Source organism: Kogia breviceps, chromosome X, assembly GCF_026419965.1.
Source record: "Kogia breviceps isolate mKogBre1 chromosome X, mKogBre1 haplotype 1, whole genome shotgun sequence".
Lineage (NCBI taxonomy): Eukaryota > Metazoa > Chordata > Mammalia > Artiodactyla > Physeteridae > Kogia > Kogia breviceps.
Window position 1 is genome coordinate 80,671,529 of NC_081330.1, and position 21,229 is coordinate 80,692,757.

General features: G+C 37.4%; 1 protein-coding gene across 11 annotated transcripts in view; it reads left to right on the forward strand.

Moving 5' to 3' along the window:
* ARHGEF9 (Cdc42 guanine nucleotide exchange factor 9) overlaps positions 1 to 21,229 on the forward strand; it is a 248,507-nt gene that overhangs the window by 161,065 nt on the left and 66,213 nt on the right. For all 11 annotated transcript variants that reach the window (XM_059050989.2, XM_067023131.1, XM_067023133.1 and 8 more), the window contains 2 exons: positions 3,166 to 3,345; positions 20,948 to 21,180. In XM_059050989.2, coding sequence (XP_058906972.1) covers positions 3,166 to 3,345; positions 20,948 to 21,180 — 413 coding nt within the window. The remainder of the gene's footprint in view (positions 1 to 3,165; positions 3,346 to 20,947; positions 21,181 to 21,229) is intronic.

Sequence of the window (21,229 nt, forward strand, 5' to 3'; positions counted from 1 at the left end):
AGCACAACCTTCTGAGACTGAACAAGGAAGAAATCGAAAATATAAACAGACATATCACAAGCACTGAAATTTAGACTGTGATTAAAAATCTTCCAACATACAAAAGCCCAGGACCAGATGGCTTCACAGGCAAAATCTATTCAAACATTTAGAGAAGAGCTAATACGTATCCTTCTCAAACTCTTCCAAAGTAAAACAGAGGGAGGACCACTCCCAAACTAATTCTATGAGGCCAGCATCACCCTAATACCAAAACCAGAGAAAGATGTCACAAAGAAAGAAAACTACAGTCTAATATCAGTGATGAACATAGATTCAAAAATCCTCAACAAAATACTAGCAAACCGAATCCAACAGCACATTAAAAGGATCATACAATATGATCAAGTTGGGTTTATCCCAGGCATGCAAGGATTCTTCAATATATGCAAATCAATCAGTGTGACAAACCATATTAACAAACTGAAGGAGGAAAACCATATGGTCATCTTAATAGATGCAGAAAAAGATTTCAACAAAATTCAACACCGATTTATGATAAAAATTCTCCAGAAAGTAGGCATAGAGGGAACTTATCTCAACCTAATAAAGGCTGTATATGACAAACCCACAGCCAACTTAATTCTCAATGGTGAAAACTGAAACCATTTCCACTAAAATTAGGAACAAGACAAGGTTGTCCACTCTCACCACTATTATTCAACATAGTTCTGGAAGTTTTACCCACAGCAGTTAGAGAAGAATAAGAAATAAAAGGAATCCAAATCAGAAAAGAAGAAGTAAAGCTGTCACTCTTTGCAGATGACATGATACTATATAGAGAGAATCCTGAAGATGCTATCAGAAAACTACTAGAGTTAATCAATGAACTTGGTAATGTAGCAGGATACAAAATTAATGCACAGAAATCCCTTGCATTCCTATACACTAATGATTAAAAATCTGAAAGAGAAGTTAAGGAAACAATCCCATATATCATTGCAACAAAAATAATAAAATACCTAGGAATAAACCTACCTAAGGAGACAAAACACCTGTATGCAGAAAAATATAAGACACTGATGCAAGAAATGACAGATGACACCAACAGATGGAGAGATATACCATGTTCTTGGATTGGAAGAATCAACCTTGTGAAAATGACTATACTATGCAAAGCAATCTACAGATTCAGTGCAATCTCTATCAAAGTACCAATGACATTTCTCACAGAACTAGAACAAAAAATTTCACAATTTATATGGAAACACAGAAGACCCCACATAGCCAAAGCAATCTTGAGAAAGACAAATGGAGCTGGAGGAATCAGGCTCCTGGACTACAAAGATACAGTAAACAAGACAGTATGGTGTTGGCAGAAAAAAACAGCTACATAGATCAGTGGAACAGGATAGAAAGCCCAGAGATTAACTCATGCAACTATGGTCACCTTATTTTTGATAAAGGATTCAAGAATATACAGTGGAGAAAAGACAGCCTCTTCAGTAAGTGGTGCTTAGAAAACTGGACAGCTACATGTAACAGAATGAAATTCGAACACTCCCTAACACCATACAGAAAAATGAACTCAAAATGGATTAAAGACCTGAATGTAAGGCCAGACACTATAAAAGTCTTAGAGCAAAACATAGGTGGAACACTTTATGACATAAATCACAGCAAGAACCTTTTTGACCCACCTGCTAGAGAAACGGAAATAAAAACAAAAATAAACAAATGGGACCTAATGAAACTTAAAAGATTTGCACAACAAAGGAAACCAGAAACAAGATGAAAATACAACCCTCAGAATGGGAGAAGATATTTGCAAATGAAACAACTGACAAAAGATTAACCTCCAAAATTTACAGGCAGCTCATGCAACTCAATATCAAAACAAAACAAAACAAAACAACCCAATCCAAAAATGGGCAGAAGTCCTAAATAGAGATTTCTCCAAAGAAGATATACAGATTGCCAACAAACACATGAAATAATGCTCAACATCACTAATCATTAGAGAGATGCGAATCAAAACTACAATAAATAGTAGTGTAAATAAATGTCAACACATTATTGGCACAAATTATTAATTTGCAAACTGTTTCAAATACACTCATTAATGGCTGAATTGGAGGGTAAGAAGAGCTAAGGTAAGTGAGATTTTGGTAGGTGTTGGTAAAGGGCATTGAAGCCAGGGATGAGGATCTTCCTGTAGTATACCTAAATGACTTAACTGCAAGCTGTGTTAGAGGAGACAAAATGGAGTTAGGGCCAAAAGTGATAAGTCATTCACCATAAATGCTCCTCATTAGGGGCTCAACAAGTGTTATAATAATCACATTTAGCTTTTAGATGAAAGCAAGTAACCATAATTCATTCTCACCAGAACATTTTCACATGCTAATGATTTCTAATGAGGACAGTGGCCATTAGTTAAAAATCTACACCAGTAGTTTTAGAATGGAAAACTGTGTTTGGTTTCTTTTGCCCTGACTTACAATGTGTCCTGAGTCTGATTGTGTTATCTTGGTGCTCTCTTATCAGACCAAGAATCTCTTTCATTGATTCTTCCTTCATCAATGGCTAGCTGTATTAATTCATCCATTTATTCACAAATGTGTCCTAAATACTTACCCTGTTAAAAACACCATGCCTGGCCACTTGTGAGCTTGCTGGCTAAGCTCATCCAAACTATCTCTCCTAGCCAGCTACCTTAGATGGCTAAGACACCCACTTTAAAAAATGGTTTGGTTTTGTCAATTCCTGTTCCCTTTGGGGAAGTTTTCCTACCAGACCTTTTGGGTTGGTCCTATAAGAAATAGAACATTAGAGTTGTGAATCAATCCAGCTAAACCAATAACTCACTACTAAAGCAAGTGAAAGTGTTTGTGCTTAACCAGATGCTGAGAAAGGGTCCTATGACTTTTGCGGATCCTTATCATAAAAGGCTCTATGCTCTGGAGTCTGCATTCTGAAGACCTTTGCTTGAGATCCATCTTTCCTAATTATTCACTGGTGGTGTGACTTCCTTCTTTAAACCCCTATTTTCTTGTATGAAAAGTGGAAATGGTTATTCCCTGTCTACTTCATGGAACTGAAATAAGGCTCCCAAATGCTCAGGAAGTGGTAAAGCCCTCAGGGAGTGAAGGGCATCCTCAACCTTGGCTTTTGCTTTGTCTGCAGGGCTACCTGAAGCAATGCCGGAAGAGAAGGGACATGTTCAGTGATGAGCAACTGAAGGTGATCTTTGGGAACATTGAAGACATCTACAGGTTTCAGATGGGCTTCGTAAGAGACCTGGAGAAACAGTACAACAATGATGACCCCCACCTCAGCGAGATAGGACCCTGCTTCCTGGAGCACGTAAGCATCTTCCCCTTTGGGGGGGAGTTGTTGAGAGATGTTTGGAAGCCATGGAAGGAGTCTCTGAGCTATTTGGTTCTGCTCAGTTGCTTTGTCCCATGGTAGGGGATGAATTCCTCTCTGACCCTGATGTTCATCCCCTTGCTAGAGTATGAGGACTTAGGAAGGTACTGTGATTTGTCCAAGGACTCTCCTTTACTGTTCCCCCCGCCTTTTTTCTCTCCTTCTAGATAATTATCAGTAGGATTTTTCTTCAACTTCTCTTCTCTGTTTCTATGGGGCTCAGTTTCCATGGGATGGAGTGTTTTGGGAGGGACTCTGAACATATTCATATATTCCAGGAATCTGAGAAATAGGAGAGACCATGGTCAGCATGAAACTGGACCCCTGCAAGGCATTTAAGGGAGGACACTAGGGTAGGGGAAGTGACAAGTTTAGGAAAAGGGGCCACATGATTTAGAGGAAGGAACACTAGGAAACAGGGAAGTGAGGATGTGAGTCCTGTCTGTAATGATTGTCTGGGTAACTTTGGGTAAGTTCCTTATCATCTTTGGGCTTCCTCACATGGATTTAAGAAGGTCCCACTTTATACCTCTGTGGTTCTCTAATATCCTTTGTGTCTTATTCACAGGTGACCTAGTTGTTTTGACAACTCTTCTCCCCTGTTTTATAAAGTATTTATTTTTAAAGAGATAATACATGCACATGGTATAAAATTCAAATGACACATGAAAGTGTGCAACTAAGAGTACGTTTTCTTGCAAATTCTCCTGCTTTGACTATGGGAATGTGTAGTGGGGGAATAGCCCTAAGGCCACCCGTATGTTCAGTGATTTGCTATAAGTCCTGGGACTCAGCATATAGTCATACTCATGGTTGTGATTTAATACAACTAAAGGATACAAAACAAAATCAACAAAAGGAAAAGGCACATGGGGCAATGTGTGAAGGAAACCAAGTGTAAGTTTCCAAGAGTCCTCTCCCAGTGGAGTCACAAAGGATGCACTTAATTCCCTTTGCAATGAGTTGTGACAACACTTTTGAAATGTTGTCTACCAGGGAAAATTATTAGGGACTCAGTGCCCAAGATTTCTATGGGTGGCTGGTCATGAAGGCTCCCTCTGCCTAGCATGTACCAAAATTCCAGATGCCCAGAAGGAAAGCAAGTATTCTTCATAAACCACATTGTTCATACAAATAGTTTAGGCACAGTGAGTCACTATTGTCAGGGAATGGTGAAAAATCTCTTGAGATCCAAGTTCCAAGACACCAGCCAAGGGCCAACCTTTCAAGCAGGACTTTTTAGGGATAGCAGTCTCAGGCCTGATATGTTAACTCTTTTTTGCACAGTATTAAACTGGTTCGGCCATTCCAGAAAGCACCTGGGTAGTATTTATCAAAGTTAAGCATGTGTATGATCTTGGGTTCCATTCATGAATCTATATCCCAGAGAAATTCTCATAGAGGTCCATGAGGAAACATTTACAAGGCTGTTGATTGCATGACAGTGTTGTGTGTGTGGAGTGCAGTTAGAAGCAACTTAGGTATTTATCACCAGGGTATGAATGAGAAACATATGGGGGATGCTTACTGTAAGGTATTATATAGCAAGGAACAAGAGACTAGTTGTATGTACCTGATAGCATTGTGTGTAAATATCATAAATATAGTCTTGAGCTGGAAAAGTAGAATATAGAATAGTGATTCTATATTGGAGTCTACCGTGTGCATTGTAGGGTATTTAACAGCATTCCTAGTCTCTATCTACTGGAGGCCAGTAGTACCCTCCTAGTTGTGACAACCAAAAATGTCTCCAGACATTGTCAACTGTACCGAGGGACAAAAAAGAACCACTAATCTATTGAAATGATCATATGCTTTTACACTGTAATCTGTTAATGTGGTGAATTTGGTTTGAATAATTTTCATATGTTAAATGAACATTGTATTGCTGGGATAAACCCTACCTAATCATGGTGTATTATCCTTCTTTATGTATTAGTTGGCCTTTTAAAAAATATTAGATTGTTTACCCTCTTTTAATTCAGTTCTAGGACTTATTTTTTTTTAGGATTTCATTCTTTATCATCTTTGTTTAGATATATTTTACAAACAATAAAATTCACCAAATGTCTACTTCTATGGGTTTTAACAAGTGCATATAGTTGTGTAACTACCACCGTAATCAAGATATGGAGCATCTCTATCACTTCATCAAGTTCTAATATTCTCCCTTTGTTGTCAGTCTTTGCTCTCACCCTCGCCCTTGGCAAACACCAATCTGCATTCTGTCACCATAATTTTGCTTTTTCTAGAATGTCATATAAATGGAATAATGCAATAGTGATATTTTGTTTAGCTTCTTTCACTTAATTTATTTGATATCCATCCATATTTTTACATGTATTAGTAGTTGGTTCTTTTTATTGCTTAGCGATAATTCCATTGTGTGGATATACCACTCATTCACCAGTTCATTCCAGGACATTTGGGTTGTTTACTAGGTTGTTTCCATATGTGGGATTACTGGCTTGCATTGTACGTATTTGTTTAATTTTATAAGATACTGCCAAACTGTTTTCCATAGTGACTGTATCATTTTGCATTCTCACTTCTAACATATAAGGGTTGCAGTTGTTCCACATGGTTATCAGCATGTGGTATTATCAGTATTTTTAATTTTAGGCATTCTAATAGATGTGTAGTGGCATTTCATTGTGGTTTTAATTTGCATTTCCCTAATGGCTAATGGTATTGAGCATTTTTTCATGTGCTTATTTGCCATCTGTATAAAACCTTTGGTGAAGTGTCCTTGTCTTTTGCCCATGTGGGTTGTCTGTTTTCTTACTATTTAGTTCCAAGCGTTATTTCTGTATTCTGTTTGCAAGTCCTTGGTCATATATGTGATTTTCAAAAGTTTTCTCAGTCGTGGCTTAGTCTTTCATTTTCTTAACATTGTCTTTGAAAAGCATAAACTTTTAATTTTGTTGAAATTCAATTTATTACTTTTTCATGGTTCATGTTTTTTGTTTCTTATTTAAGAAATCTTTGCCTAAGTCAAAGTCACAAAGCTTTTCTCCTGTTTTCTTATAGAAATTATGTAGTTTTATTTCTTATATTTAGGCTATGATCATTTTTGAGGTACTTTTTATATATGTTGCAAAATAAGGTTCAATGTTAATTTGCTTCCATATGGATATTCAGTTGTTCCAGCACCTTTGTTGAAAAAACTATTAATTTCCCCCATTGAGTTACCTGGGCATCTTTGTCAAAAATCAATTGATCATGTATGTGTAGTTCTATTCTTGAGAGCACTATTCTGTTCCAGTGATGTATGTGACTATTTATATAGTAATAACACACTGTGTTTTCTTCTTGTTTTGAGATATAATTGTCATATAGTATTATATCAGTTTCAGGTGTACAACATAATAATTTAATATTTATATCTATTGTGAAATGATCACCACAGTAAATCTAGTTAACATCTATTACCATACATAGTTACAATTTTTTTGTCTCACTGTCTTGAATAATGTAGCTTCATAGCAAGTCTTGAAAGCAGGTAAAGTCCTTCAAATTCATTCTTTTTCAAAACAATTTTGGCTATTTTAGGTGATTTGTATTTCTATATAAATTTATCACAAGGACAATTTTGTTCTCTTTATTTTATCTATATGAGATGATGGAAGTTAAATAAACATTGTGGTAATCATTTCACAATATATGTAAAGCAAGCCATCTTGCTGTACAACTTAAACTTATACAGTGATGTTTGTGAATTATTTCTGGATAAAACTGGGAGGGTGGGAAGAATCAGCTTGCTTAATTCTACCAAAACGCAAGGACAACAACAACAACAAAAGAACTCTTCCAGCATTTTGATTAGGATTACATTAAATCTCCTGGCATTGTTTCTAGTTTTCACTTGTATAGGTCTTGATCTTATTTTTAAAAATTAATTTCTAAGTAATTAATTTTTTGCTGCTTTATAAATTGTATTTTTATTTCAATTTCCTATAGTTTGTTGCTATGATATAGAAATGCAACTCTTTTTTTTTTTTGCGGTATGCGGGCCTCTCACTGTTGTGGCCTCTCCCGTTGTGGAGCACAGGCTCCGGACACACAGGCTCAGCGGCCAAGGCTCACGGGCCCAGCCGCTCCGCAGCATGTGGGATCTTCCCAGACCGGGGCACGAACCCGTGTCCCCTGCATTGGCAGGCGGACTCTCAACCACTGCGCCACCAGGGAAGCCCATCCCATATACTTTAAATCATCTCTAGATTACTTATTATACTTAATACAATGTAAATAAAATGTAAATGCTTTATAAATTGTTACTAGCATGCAAAACAAAGTTTTGCCTTTTGGAATTTTTTAGATTTTTTTTCTGAATATTTTCCATCTGCAGTTGGTTGAATCCACAGATGCAGAACCTGGCAATATGGAGGGCCAACTGTATTGACTTTGAATCCTGACATATTATTGAATTCACTAATTGGGTCTAGTTTTTTTTTTTTTAGATTCCTTAGGATTGTATACATATACAATCATGTCATTTCTAAATAAAGGCAGTTTTATTTCTTCTTTTTCAATCTGTATGACTCCTATTTACTTTTCTTGTCTTATTGGACTAGTCAAGACCTTCAGTACAGTGTTAACTAGAAGTGGTAAGAGCAGGCATCTTTTGTTTTGTACCTGATTTTTAGGGACAAAAATTCAGCATTTACTATTAAGAATGATATTAACTTTAAGTTTTTCATAATCACTCTATTGCATTGGGAACGTTTCTTTCTAATCCTGGTTTGCTGATGGCTTTTATCATAAATGTATTTTTTCAAATGCTTATTGAAATTATTGAAATAATCATATGGTTTTTCTCCTTTAATCTGTTAACATGGTGAATTGGATTGGGATAAGTCCCTCCTAATCATGGTGTATCACCCTTTTAGTGTACTATTTTGCGTGATTTTAAAAATTAGGTTACTTGTCTTTTTATTATTAAGTTATAGTATTTTTTATACATTGATGCAAGTTCTTTATTAGGTATGTGTTTTTCTGATTTCTTTTGATGTGTATGGCTTGCCTATTTAGTTTTATTTTAATAATAGCTTTTTAAAAATCCATGTGTAATAACTCCATCTTGATATTTGTGGTCTACCAATTTCTATTTTCTATTATTTCTCTTAGGTTTTGCTCATGTCTTATATTCTCATGCACCAGGTTATTTTTGAATGAGTACTGAACAATGTATACAAAAATTGTAGAGACTTTTGTAGAACTTGGAAATAATTTCAAACTTACAGAAAAGCTAAAAAAATAAGTACAGTAAAAAGGGTACCAATACAGGCATACCTCAGACATGTAGGTTTGGTTCCAGACCACCACAATAAAGTGAACCACGCAAATTTTTGGTTTCCCAGTGCATATAAAAGTTGTGTTTACATTATGCTGTTTTCTATTAAGTGTGCAAGGCATTATGTCTAAAAAAACAATATATATGCCTTACTTAAAAATACTTTGTTGCTGAAAAATGCTAACCACCTTCTGAGCCTTCAGCAAGTCATAATATTTTTGCTGGTGGAGGGTCTTGCCTCGATGTTGATAGCTGCTGATCAGGGTGTTGGTTGCTGAAGGTTGGAGTAGCTGTGGAAATTTCTTAAAATAAAACAATGAAGTTTGCTGTCAATTGATTTTTCCTTTCATGAATGATTTCTCTGTAGCATGCACTGCTGTTTGACAGTACTTTACCCACAGCAGAATTTCTTTCAAAATGGAAATTCTCTCAAACCCTGCCACTGTTTTAGCAACTGTTTATGTAATATTCTAAATTTTTTGTTGTCATTTCAACTATCTTCACAGCATCTTCACCAGAAGTTGATTCCATCTTCAGAAACCACTTTCTTTGCTCGTCTGTAGGAAGCAACTTCTCATCCATTAAAGTTTTATCATGAGATTACAGCAATTCAGTCACATCTTCAGCCTCCATTCCTAATTCTATTTCTCTTGCTATTTCCACTACATCTGCAATTACTTCCTCCACTGAAATCTTGAACTTTTCAAAGTCATCCATTAGGGTTGGAATCAAATTCTTCTGAACTCCTGTTTAACATTGGTATTTTGACCTCTTCCCATGAGTCACAAATGTTTTTAATGGCACCTAGAATGGTGAATCCTTCCCAGAAGGTTTTCAATTTGCTTTGTCTAGATCCATCAGAGGAATCACTGTCTATGGAAGCTATAGCCTTAAAAATGTATTTCTTAACCATAAGACTTAAAGGTCAAAATTACTCTTTGATCCATAGGCTGTGTTAGCAGGCATGAAAACAACATTAATCTCATTGTACATCTCCATCAGAGCTATTGGGTGACCAGGTGAATTGTCAGTGAGCAGTAATATTTTGCAAAGAATTTTTTTCTGAGCAGTAAGTCTCAACAGGGGACCTCCATCTATAGAACACAGGCAGAGTAGATTTAACATATTTCTCAAAGGCCTCAGGATTTTCGGAATGGTAAATGAGCACTAGCTTCAACTTAAAATCAACCAGCTGCATTAGCTCCTAACAAAAGAGTTAGCCTGCCCCTTTAAGCTTTGAAGCCAGTCACTGACTTTTCCTCTCTAGCTGTGGACATCCTAGAGGGCATCTTCTTTCTATAGAAGGCTGTTTTGTCTACACTGAAAATCTGTTGTTTAGTGTAGCCACCTTCCTTTACTATCTTAGCTAGATCTTCTAGATAACTTGCTGCAGCTTCTACATTAGGACTTGCTGCTTCACCTTGCACTTTTATGTTATGGAGATGGCTTCATTCCTTAGACTTCATGAACCAACCTCTGCTAGCTTCATTCTTTTCTCTGCAGCTTCCTCACCTCTTTCAGCCTTTGTAGAATTGAAGAGAGTTAGATTCTTGTTCTGGATTTGGCTTTGGCTTAGGGGAATATTGTGGCTGGTTTGATCTTAAATCCAGACAACTAAAACTTTCTCCATATCAACAATAAGGCTGTTTCGCTTTCTTATCATTCGTGTGTTCACTGGAGTAGCACTTTTAATTTCCTTCAAGAACTTTTCCCTTGCCTTCACAGCTTGGCTGTTTGGCACAAGAGGCCTAGCTTTCAGCCTATCTCAGCTTTTGTCATACCTTCCTCACTAAGTTTAATTATTCTAGCTTTTGATTTAAAGTGTGAGACGTGTCGCTTCCTCTCACTTGAACACAAGGCCATTGTAATGTTATTAATTGGCTTAACTTCAATATTGTTGTGTCTCAGGTAATAGTGAGCCCCAAGGAGTAGGAGAGAGATGGAGGAACAGTGGAGCCATCAGAATACACAACATTTATACATTGCATTCACCTTCTTAGCTGGGTGAGTTTTGTATCACCCTCAAACAATTACAACATTAACATCAAAGATCATTGATCACAGATTACCATAACAAATATAGTAATAGTGAAAAAGTTTGAAACATTCCAAGAATTACCAAAATGTGGCACAGAGACATGACGTGAGCAAATGCTGTTGGAAGAATGGCGCCAATAGACTTGCTCAACCAGGATAGTCCCAACCTTCAACTTGTAAAAAACACAGTGTCTGTGAAGTGCAGTAAAGTGAAGTGCAATTAAATGAAGGATGTCTGTATACCATTTACCCAGATTCACCTAATATTAACATTCTATTTTTTAGTTTTTTAAAGAACCTCCGTACTGTTCTCCATAGTGGCTGTATCAATTTACATTCCCACCAACAGTGCAAGAGGGTTCCCTTTTCTCCATACACTCTCCAGCATTTATGGTAGATTTTCTGATGATGCCCATTCTAAACGGTGTGAGGTGATAACTTATTGTAGTTTTGATTTGCATTTCTCTAATAATTAGTGATATTGAGCATCCTTTCATGTGCCTCTTAGCCATATGTATGTCTTCTTTGGAGAAATGTCTATTTAAGTCTTCTGCCCATCTTTTGATTGGATTGTTTGTTTTTTTGATACCATATGACCCAGCAATCCCACAACTGGGCATATACCCTGAGAAAATAATTCAAAAAGACACATGCACCCCAATGTTCCTTGCAGCACTATTTACAATAGCCAGGTCATGGAAGCAACCTAAATGACCATCAACAGACAAACGGATAAAGAAGATGTGGTACATATATACAACGGAATATTACTCGCCATAAAAAGGAAGGAAATTGGGTCATTTGTAGAGACGTGGATGGACCTAGAGACTGTCATACAGAGTGAAGTAAGTCAGAAACGGAAAAACAAATACCGTATATTAACACATATATGTGGAATCTAGAAAAATGGTACATATGAACCGGTTAGCAAGGCAGAAATAGAGACACAAATGTAGAGAACGAACATATGGATACCAAGGGGAGAAAGCGGGGGAAAGGTGGTGGTGGGATGAATTGGGAAATTGGGATTAACATATATATACTGATATGTATAAAATAGATAACTAATGAGAACTTTCTGTATAGCACAGGAAACTCCACTTTGCTGTGCAGTAGAAACTAACAGAACATTGTGAAACAACTATACCCCAATTAAAAAAACAAAAACATTCTACTGATTTTGATGGATCATTTGAATGTGCTCACCCTCTCCTAACCCCTCCTCCCATCTCTCTACATGTACACACACACTCACACACACACACACACACACACACACATACACATACATACACGTATATGTTTTTTCCTCAGCCATTTGTGTTTAACTTGCATACATCACTAATCTTTACCCCTGAATAGTCCAAAGTGTATTTCCTAAGGAATATTCTATGGAGACAGTTTTAGGCTCTGTATGATGTGATTCAAACAGAAATTTATTATATTTTTCAATCTTTTCTAACTATTCTCAGTGGTAAGATTTATCTAAAACTATTTAGTCTGCTGCTACCAGAAATAGAATCACTGACCTATCACTTTTTATGATCCAGTGCCAGAATTTTTTTGCCACTGTGTGTTTTACTATTTTCAGGGCCAGTCTCCTCTCATTACCCTTCTTTTAGAGAATTTACCAGCTATTCCTACTTATATATTTATTTTTTAAAACATCTTTATTGGAGTATAATTGCTTTACAATGGTGTGTTAGTTTCTGCTGTATAACAAAGTTAATCAGTTATATGTATACATATATCACCATATCACCTCCTTCTTGAGCCTCCCTCCCACCCTCCCTATCCCACCCTTCTAGATGGTCACAAAGCACTGAGCTGATCTCCCTGTGCTATGCAGCTGCTTCCCACTAGCTATCTGTTTTGCTTTTGGTAGTGTATATATGTCATTGCTACACTCTCACTTCGTCCCAGATGAACATTCCCCACCATGTATCATCAAGTTCATTCTCTATGTCGGCATCTTTATTCCTGTCCTGCCCCTAGGTTCATTAGAACCATTTTTTTTTTCCTTTAGATTCCATATATATGTGTTAGAGCACAGTATTTGTTTTTCACTTTCTGACATACTTCACTCTGTATGACAGACCTTAGGTCCATCCACCTCACTACAAATAATTAAATTTTGTTTCTTTTAATGGCTAATATTCCATTGTGTATATGTGCCTCATCTTCTTTATCTATTCATCTGTTGATGGACACTTAGGTTGCTTTCATGTCCTGGCAGTTGTAAATAATGCTGCAATAAACATTGTGTTACATGTCTCTTTTTGAATTATGGTTTTCTCAGGGTATATGTCCAGTAGTAGGATTGCTGGGTCATATGGTAGGTCTATTTTAAGTTTTTTAAGGAACCTCCATACTGGTTTCCATAGGACCTGTATCAATTTACATTCCCACCAATAGTTCAGTAGGGTTCCCTTTTCTCCACCCCCTCTCCAGCATTTGTGGTTTGTAGAAATTTTTTAAAAACATCTTTATTGGAGTATAATTGCTTTACAATGTTGTGTTAGTTTCTGCTGTATAACAAAGTGAATCAGCTATACATATACATATAACCCCATATCTCTTCCCTCTTCTGTCTCCCTCCCTCCCTATCCCACTCCACTAGGTGATCACAAAGTACCAAGCAGATCTTCTTATGCTATGCGGCTGCGTCCCAATACCTATCAGTTTTACATTTGTTAGTGTATGTATGTCCATGCCATCCTCTCACATTGTCCCAGCTTACCCATCCCCTACCCGTATCCTCAAGTCCATTATCTAGTAGGTCTGCGTCTTTATTCCCGTTCTGTCCCTAGGTTCTTCATGACCATTGTTTTTGTTTTCTTTTAGATTCCAAATATATGTGTTAACATATGGCATTTGTTTTTCTCTTTCTGACTTACTTAACTGTATGACAGACTCCAGGTCCATCCACCTCACTACAAATAACACAATTTTCTTTCTTTTTATGGCTGAGTAATATTCCATTGTATATATGTGCCACATCTTCTGTATCCATTCATCTGTTGATGGACACTTAGGTTGCTTCCATGTCCTGGGTATTGTAAATAGAGCTGCAATGCACATTGTGCTGCATGAATCTTTTTGAATTATGTTTTTCTCAGGGTATATGCCCAGTAATGGGATTGCTGGGTCACATGGTAGTTCTATTTTTAGTTTCTTATGGAACTTCCATACAGTTCTCCATACTGGCTGTATCAATTCACATTCCCACCAACAGTACAAGAGACTTCCTTTTCTCCACATCCTCTCCAGCATTTATTGTTTGTAGATTTTTTGATCATGGCCATTCTGACTGCTGTGAGGTGATACCTCATTGTAGTTTTGATTTCCATTTCTGTGATGATTAGTGATGTTGAGCATTCATTCATGTGTTTGTTGGCAATCTGTATATTTCTTTGGAGAAATGTCTATTTAGCTCTTCTGCCCATTTTGTGATTGGGTTGTTTGTTTTTTTGATATTGAGCTGCATGAGCTGCTTGTAAATTTTGGAGATTAATCCTTTGTCAGTTGCTTCATTTGTAAATATTTTCTCCCATTCTGAGGGATGTCTTTTCGTCTTGTTTATGTTTTCCTTTGCTGTGCAAAAGCTTCTAAGTTTCATTAGTTCCCATTTGTTTATTTTTGTTGTTATTTACATTTCTCTAGGAGGTGGGTCAAAAAGATCTTGCTGTGATTTGTGTCATAGAGTGTTCTGCTTATGTTTTCCTCTAAGAGTTTTATAGTGTCTGGCCTTACATATAGATCTTTAATACATTTTGAATTTATTTTTGTGTCTGGTGTTGGGGAGTGCTCTAATTTCATTGTTTTACATGTAGCTGTCCAGTTTTCCCAGCACCACTTACTGAAGAGGCTGTCTTTTCTCCACTGTATATTCTTGCCTCCTTTATCAAAAATAGGATGACCATAGGTGCATGGGTTTATCTCTGGCTTTCTATCCTGTTCCTTTGATCTATATTTCTGTATTTGTGCCAGTACTATACTGTCTTGATTACTATAGCCTTGTAGTATAGTCTGAAGTCAGGGAGCCTGATTCCTCCAGCTTCATTGTTCTTTCTCAAGATTCCTTTGGCTATTCAGGATCTTTTGTTTTTCCATACAAATTGAGAATGTTTTTGTTCTACTTTTGTGAAAAATGCCATTGGTAGTTTAAGGATTACATTGACTCTGTAGATTGCTTTGTGTTGTACAGTCATTTTCACAATGTGGATTCTTCTAATCCAAGAACATGGTATATCTCTCCATCTGTTTGTATCATCTTCAATTTCTTTCACCAGTGTCTTATACTTTTCTGCATACAGGTCTTTTGTCTCCTTAGGTTTATTGCTAAGTATTTTATTCTTTTTGATGCAATGGTAAATGGGAGTGTTTCCTCAATTTCTCTTTCAATTTTTTCATCATAGTATATAGGAATGCAAGAGACTTCTGGGAATTAATTTTGTATTATGCTGCTTTACCAAATTCATTGATTAGCTCTAGTAGTTTTCTAGTAGCATCTTTAAGATGCTCTATGTATAGTATTGTGGCATCTGCAGACAGTGACAGTTTTACTTCTTCTTTTCCATTTTGGGTTCCTTTTATTTCTTTTTCTTCTCTGATTGCCATGCCTCAAACTTCCAAACCTATGTTGAATAATAGTGGTGAGAGTGGGCAACCTTGTCTTGTTCCGATCTTAGAGGAAATGTTTTCAGTTTTTCACCATTGAGAACGATGTTTGCTGTGGTTTTGTCATATATGGCTTTATTATTTTGAGGTAGGTTCCCTCTATGCTTACTTTCTGGAGAATTTTTATCATAAATGGGTGTTGATATTTGTCAAAGACTTTTCTGCATCTACTGAGATTATCACATGGTTTTTATTTTCAATTTGTTAATATGGTGTATAACATTGATTCATTTGCATATATTGAAGAATCCATGCATTCCTGGGATAAACCCTACTTGATCCTGGTGTATGATCCTTTCAATGTGCTGTTGGATTCTGTTTGCTAGTATTTTGTGGTGTATTTTTGCATCTATGTTCATCAGTGATATTGGCCTGTAGTTTTCTTTTTTTGTGACATCTTTTTCCAGTTTTGGTATCAGAGTGATGGTGCCCTATTGAATGGGTGTGGGAGTGTTCTTCCCTCTGCTATATTTTGGGAGAGTTTGAGAAGAATAGATGTTAATTCTTCTCTATATGTTTGATAGAATTCACCTGTGAAGCCATTTGGCCCTATGCTTTTGTTTGTTGATAGATTATTAATCACAAATTGATTTGTAGTGCTTGTGATTAGTCTTTTCATGTTTTTTATTTCTTCCTAGTTCAGTCTTGGAAGGTTGTACTTTTCTAAGAATTTTTCCATTTCTTCCAGGTTGTGTATTTTATTTGCATATAGTTGTTTGTAGTAGTCTCTCATGATCATTTTTATTTCTACAGTGTCAGTTGTTACTTCTTTTTCATTTCTAATTTGGTGCTTTGAGTCTTGTCCTTTCTTTTTTTCTTGATGAGTCTGGCTAATGGTATGTCAATTTTATTTTCTCACAGAACCAGCTTTTAGTTTTATTGATATTTGATTTTTATCCTTTAATTTGTTAATATGGTGTATCACATTGATTGATTTGCATATATTGAAACAGTAGTTTTCTTCATTTCCTTTTCATTTATTTCTCATGTGATCTATATGATTTCTTTCCTTCTGCTAACTTTTTTTCATTGTTCTTCTTCTTTCTCTAATTGCTTTAGGTGTAAAGTTAGGTTGTTTATTTGAGATTTTTCTTTTTTCTTCAGGTAAGATTTTATTGCTGTAAACTTCCCTCTTAAAACTGCTTTTGCTGCATCCTGTAACTTTTGGGTCAATGTGTTTTCATTGTCATTTGTTTCTAGGTATTTTTTGATTTCTTCTTTGATTTCTTCAGTGATCTCTTGGTTATTTTGGTTATTTCCTGTATTTGTATTTTTCATAGTGTTTTCACTGTAATTGATATCTAGTCTCATAGCACTGTGGTTGGAAAAGATACTTGATACAATTTCAATTTTCTTAAATTTACCAAGGCTTTATTTGTGTCCCAAGATATGATCTATCCTGGAGAATGTTCCATGAGCACTTGAAAAGAAAGTGTATTCTGTTCTTTTTGGGTGGAATGTTCTCTAAATATCAATTAATTCCATCTTGTTTAATGTATCATATAAAGCTTGTGTTTCCTTATTTCTTTTAATTTTGGATGATCTGTCCATTTGTGAAAGTGGGGTGTTAAAGTCCCCACTATGATTGTGTTACTGTTGATTTCCCCTTTTATGGCTGTTATCATTTGACTTAATTATTGAGATGCTCCTATGTTGGGTGCATAAATATTTACACTTGTTATATCTTCTCTTGTATTGATCCCTTGATCATTATGTAGTGTCCATCTTTGTCTCATGTAATAGTCTTTATTTTATTTATTTATTTATTTATTTGCGCTATGTGGTCCTCTCACTGTTGTGGAGCACAGGCTCCAGATGCGCAGGCTCAGCGGCCATGGCTCCAGCCTCTCCATGGCATGTGGGATCTTCCTAGACCAGGGCACAAACCCTCATCCCCTGCACTGGCAGGCGGACTCTCAACCACTGCGCCACCAGGGAAGCCCATAGTCTTTATTTTAAAGTCTATTTTGTCTGATACGAGTTTTGGTGCTCCAGATTTCCTTTGATTTCCATTTGCATGGAATACCTCTTTCCATCCCCTCACTTTCAGTCTGTATGTGTCCCTAGGTCTGAAGTGGGTTGCTTGTAGACAGCATATACATGGGTCTTGTTTTTGTATCCATTCAGCCATTTTGTGTCCTTTGGTTGGAGCATTTAATCCACTTACATTTAAGGTAATTATCAATATGTATGTTCCTATTACCACTTTCTTAATTATTTTTTGTAGGTCTTTTCCTTCTCTTGTGTTTCCTTCCTAGAGAAGTTGCTTTAGCATCTTTTGTAAAGCTGGTTTGATTGTGCTGAATTCTCTTAAGTTTTGCTAGTCTGTAAAGGTTTTAATTTCACCGTCAAATCTGAATGAGATCCTTGCTGGGTAGAGTAATCTTGCTTGTAGGTTTTTCCCTTTCATCACTTTTAATATGTCCTGCCACTCCCTTCTGGCTTGCAGAATTTCTGCTGAAAGATCAGCTGTTATGTTTATGGGGATTTCCTTGTATGTTATTTTTTGCTTTTCCCTTGCTGCTTTTAATAGTTTTGGTTTGTATTTAATTTTTGATTGTTTCCTTAATATGTGTCTTGCCATTTTTCTTGGATTTATCCTGTATGGGACTCTCTGCTCTTCCTGGACTTGATTGACAATTTCCTTTCCCATGTTAGGGAAGTTTCGACTATAGTCTCTTTAGATATTTTCTCAGACACTTTCTTTTTGTGTTCTTCTTCTGGGACCCCTATAATTTGAATTTTGTTGCATTTAATGTTGACCCAGAAGTGTCTTTTCATTCTTTTTTCTTTATTCTGCTCTGCCACAGGTATTTGCACTATTCTGTCTTCCAGCTCACTTATCCATTCTTCTGCCTCAGTTATTCTGCTGTTGTTTCCTTCTATTTTTCATTTCATTTATTGTGTTCTTCATCACTGTTTGTTTGCTCTTGAGTTCTTCTAGATTCTTGTTAAACATTTCTTATATTTTCTCTATTCTATTTCTGAGATTTTGGATCATCTTTACTATCATTACTCTGAATTGTTTTTCAGGTAGACTGCCTATTTCCTCTTCATTTGTTTGTTCTGCTGGGTTTTTGCCTTGCTCCTTCATCTGCTTCATATTTCTCTGTCTTCTCATTTTGTTTAACTTACTGTGTTCTGGGTCTCCTTTTCCTCAGATTTGTAGTTCCCATTATTTTTGTTTTATGCCCCCAGTGTGTGAGATTGGTTTATTTGCTTATGTAGGCTTCCTGGTGGATGGGACTGGTGCATTTGTTCTGGTTGGTGGTGATCAATCTTGTTCTTCTGGTGTGCAGGGCCATATCTGGTGGGGTGTTTTGTGGTGTCTGTTAACTTAGTATGACTTTAGGCAGCCTCTCTGCTAATTGGTGGGTTTCTGTTCCTGTCTTGCAAGTTGTTTGCCATGGGGCATCCAGCACCAGAGCTTCTGGCCATTGGGTGGAACGGATCTTAGTGTTGAGATGAAGTTTCTGGGAGAGCTCTTGCTGATTGATATTACATGGGGCCACAAGGTCTCTGGTGGTCCAATGTCCTGGACTTGGCTCTCCCACCTCAGAGGCTCATGTCCAACACCTGGCTGGAGCACCAAAATCATGCCAGCCACACAGCTTGGAAGGAAAGGAAGGAAAAAAAAACAATGAACAGATAGAACCCCAAACCAAATGGTAAAAACAAAACTAAACAGACAAAATCAGATAAAGAAACATACCCACGTGCACACACACACACACACACACACACACACACACACACTCATAAAAAACAAACAACCAAAGAAACAAAAACAACAAAAACAGAAAAAACAAAACTACCAGACAGAATCCTAGCACAAATTATATCAAATCTAAAGATACCAAATCATACAAAGATCCATACACACATGCATTCACAAAAAGAGAAAAAAGGAAAAAACCATTAAAAATAAAAATATTTCAAAATTTTAAAATAAAGGAAGGGAGCAACCAAACCAATAAACAAATCCACCAGTGATAACAAGCACTTAAAACTAAACTAAGAGAAACATAAAATCAAAAACAAATCAGACTTAGAAAGCAAACCCCAAGTCTACTGTTTCTCCCAAAGTCTACCACCTCAATTTTGGGAACATTTGTTATCTATTCAGGTACTCCACAGATGCAGGGTTTTATCAAGTTGATTGTGGGGATATAATCTACTGCTCCTGAGGCTGCATGGAGAAATTTCCCTTTCTCTTCTTTGTTCACACAGCTCCTAGGGTTCAGCTTTGGTTTTGGCCCTGCCTCTGCATGTAGGCCACCCTCAGGTGTCTGTTCCCCACTCAGACAGGAGTCGGTTCAAGCAGCAGCTGATTAGGGCTCTGTTGCTCACTCCAGCCAGGGAGAGGGAAGAATACAGTAGTCAGAATTAGAATGTGGTGTGAGCCTGCAGCACCAGAGGCTGACATGACATTACAACAGCCTGAGGTGCACTGTGTGTTCTACTGGGGAAGTTGTCCCTGGATCATGGTACCCTTGCCATGGTTTGCTGCACAGGCTTCCACGGGGGTGTGGGTAGTGACCTGCACTTGTACACAGGATTCTTGGTGGCAGTGGTGGCAGCATTAACAGTCCATGCCCATCTCTGTGGTCTGATATGGTAGCTATGTCTCACTCCTGTCTCTGGAGCTCATTTAGGTGGTGCTCTGCCCTCTGTGGGAACAAGGAGCAGGAATCCCCTCTCTTCGTGCACCCCAAAACAATGGTCTCTTGCCTCTCCAGCCAGTCCAGACATTTTCCCAGACTCCCTCCTGGCTAGCTGTGGTGCACTAGTCCACTTTAGTCTGTCTTCACACAGCCAACCCCAGTCCTTTCCCTGAGGTCTGACCTATGAAGCCTGAGCCTCAGCTCTCAGCTCCCACCCACCCCAATGAGTGAGCAGACAAGCATCTTAGGCTGGTGAGTGCTGGTTGGCACCGATCCTCTGTGCGGGAATCTCTCCACTTTCCCCTCTGCACCCCTGTTCCTGCACTCTCCTCCATGGCTCTGAAGCTTCTCCCCCACCTGTTCCCACTAGTGAAGGGGCTTCCTAATGTGTGCAAACTTATCCTCCTTCACAACTCCCTCCCAGAGGTGCAGGTCCCATCCTTATTCTCTTGTCTCTGTTTTTTTTAAAATTTTTTTCTTTTGCCCTGCCCAAGTACATGGGGATTTTTTTTGCATTTTGGAAAGTGTCTGAGCTCTTCTGCCAGCATTCAGTAGGTGTTCTGTAGGAGTTGTTCCACATGTAGATGTATTTTTGATGTATTTGTGTGGAGGAAGGCGATCTCCATGTCTTACCCCTCCACCATCTTGAAGGTCTCTTTTATTTACTTTTATATATGAATTTTTACAGTTTGTCTAATTCCCAAAGAATTTTTTATTATTAAATTATGAATCAATGTAGGAAAGATTGACATTATCATTTTTATATTTCTACATAATTAGAGGGTCTGTTTTCCCATTTCTCCAGAACTTCTTTTGGAGTCCTCAGTAGCCTTTCCCTTTCTCTCTATCTTTCCTCTGCTCACAGCAAGATGGATTCTGGATATACTCTGAGTACTGTAACAACCACCTGGACGCCTGTATGGAGCTCTCCAAACTGATGAAGGACAGCCGCTACCAGCACTTTTTTGAGGCCTGTCGCCTCTTGCAGCAGATGATCGACATTGCTATTGATGGTTTCCTTTTGACACCAGTGCAGAAGATCTGCAAGTATCCCTTACAGTTGGCTGAGCTCCTCAAGTATACTGCCCAGGACCATAGGTAAGGGATTGAGGGAGGCAGGAGTGAAGGAGAGAGCCTCCTCTACATG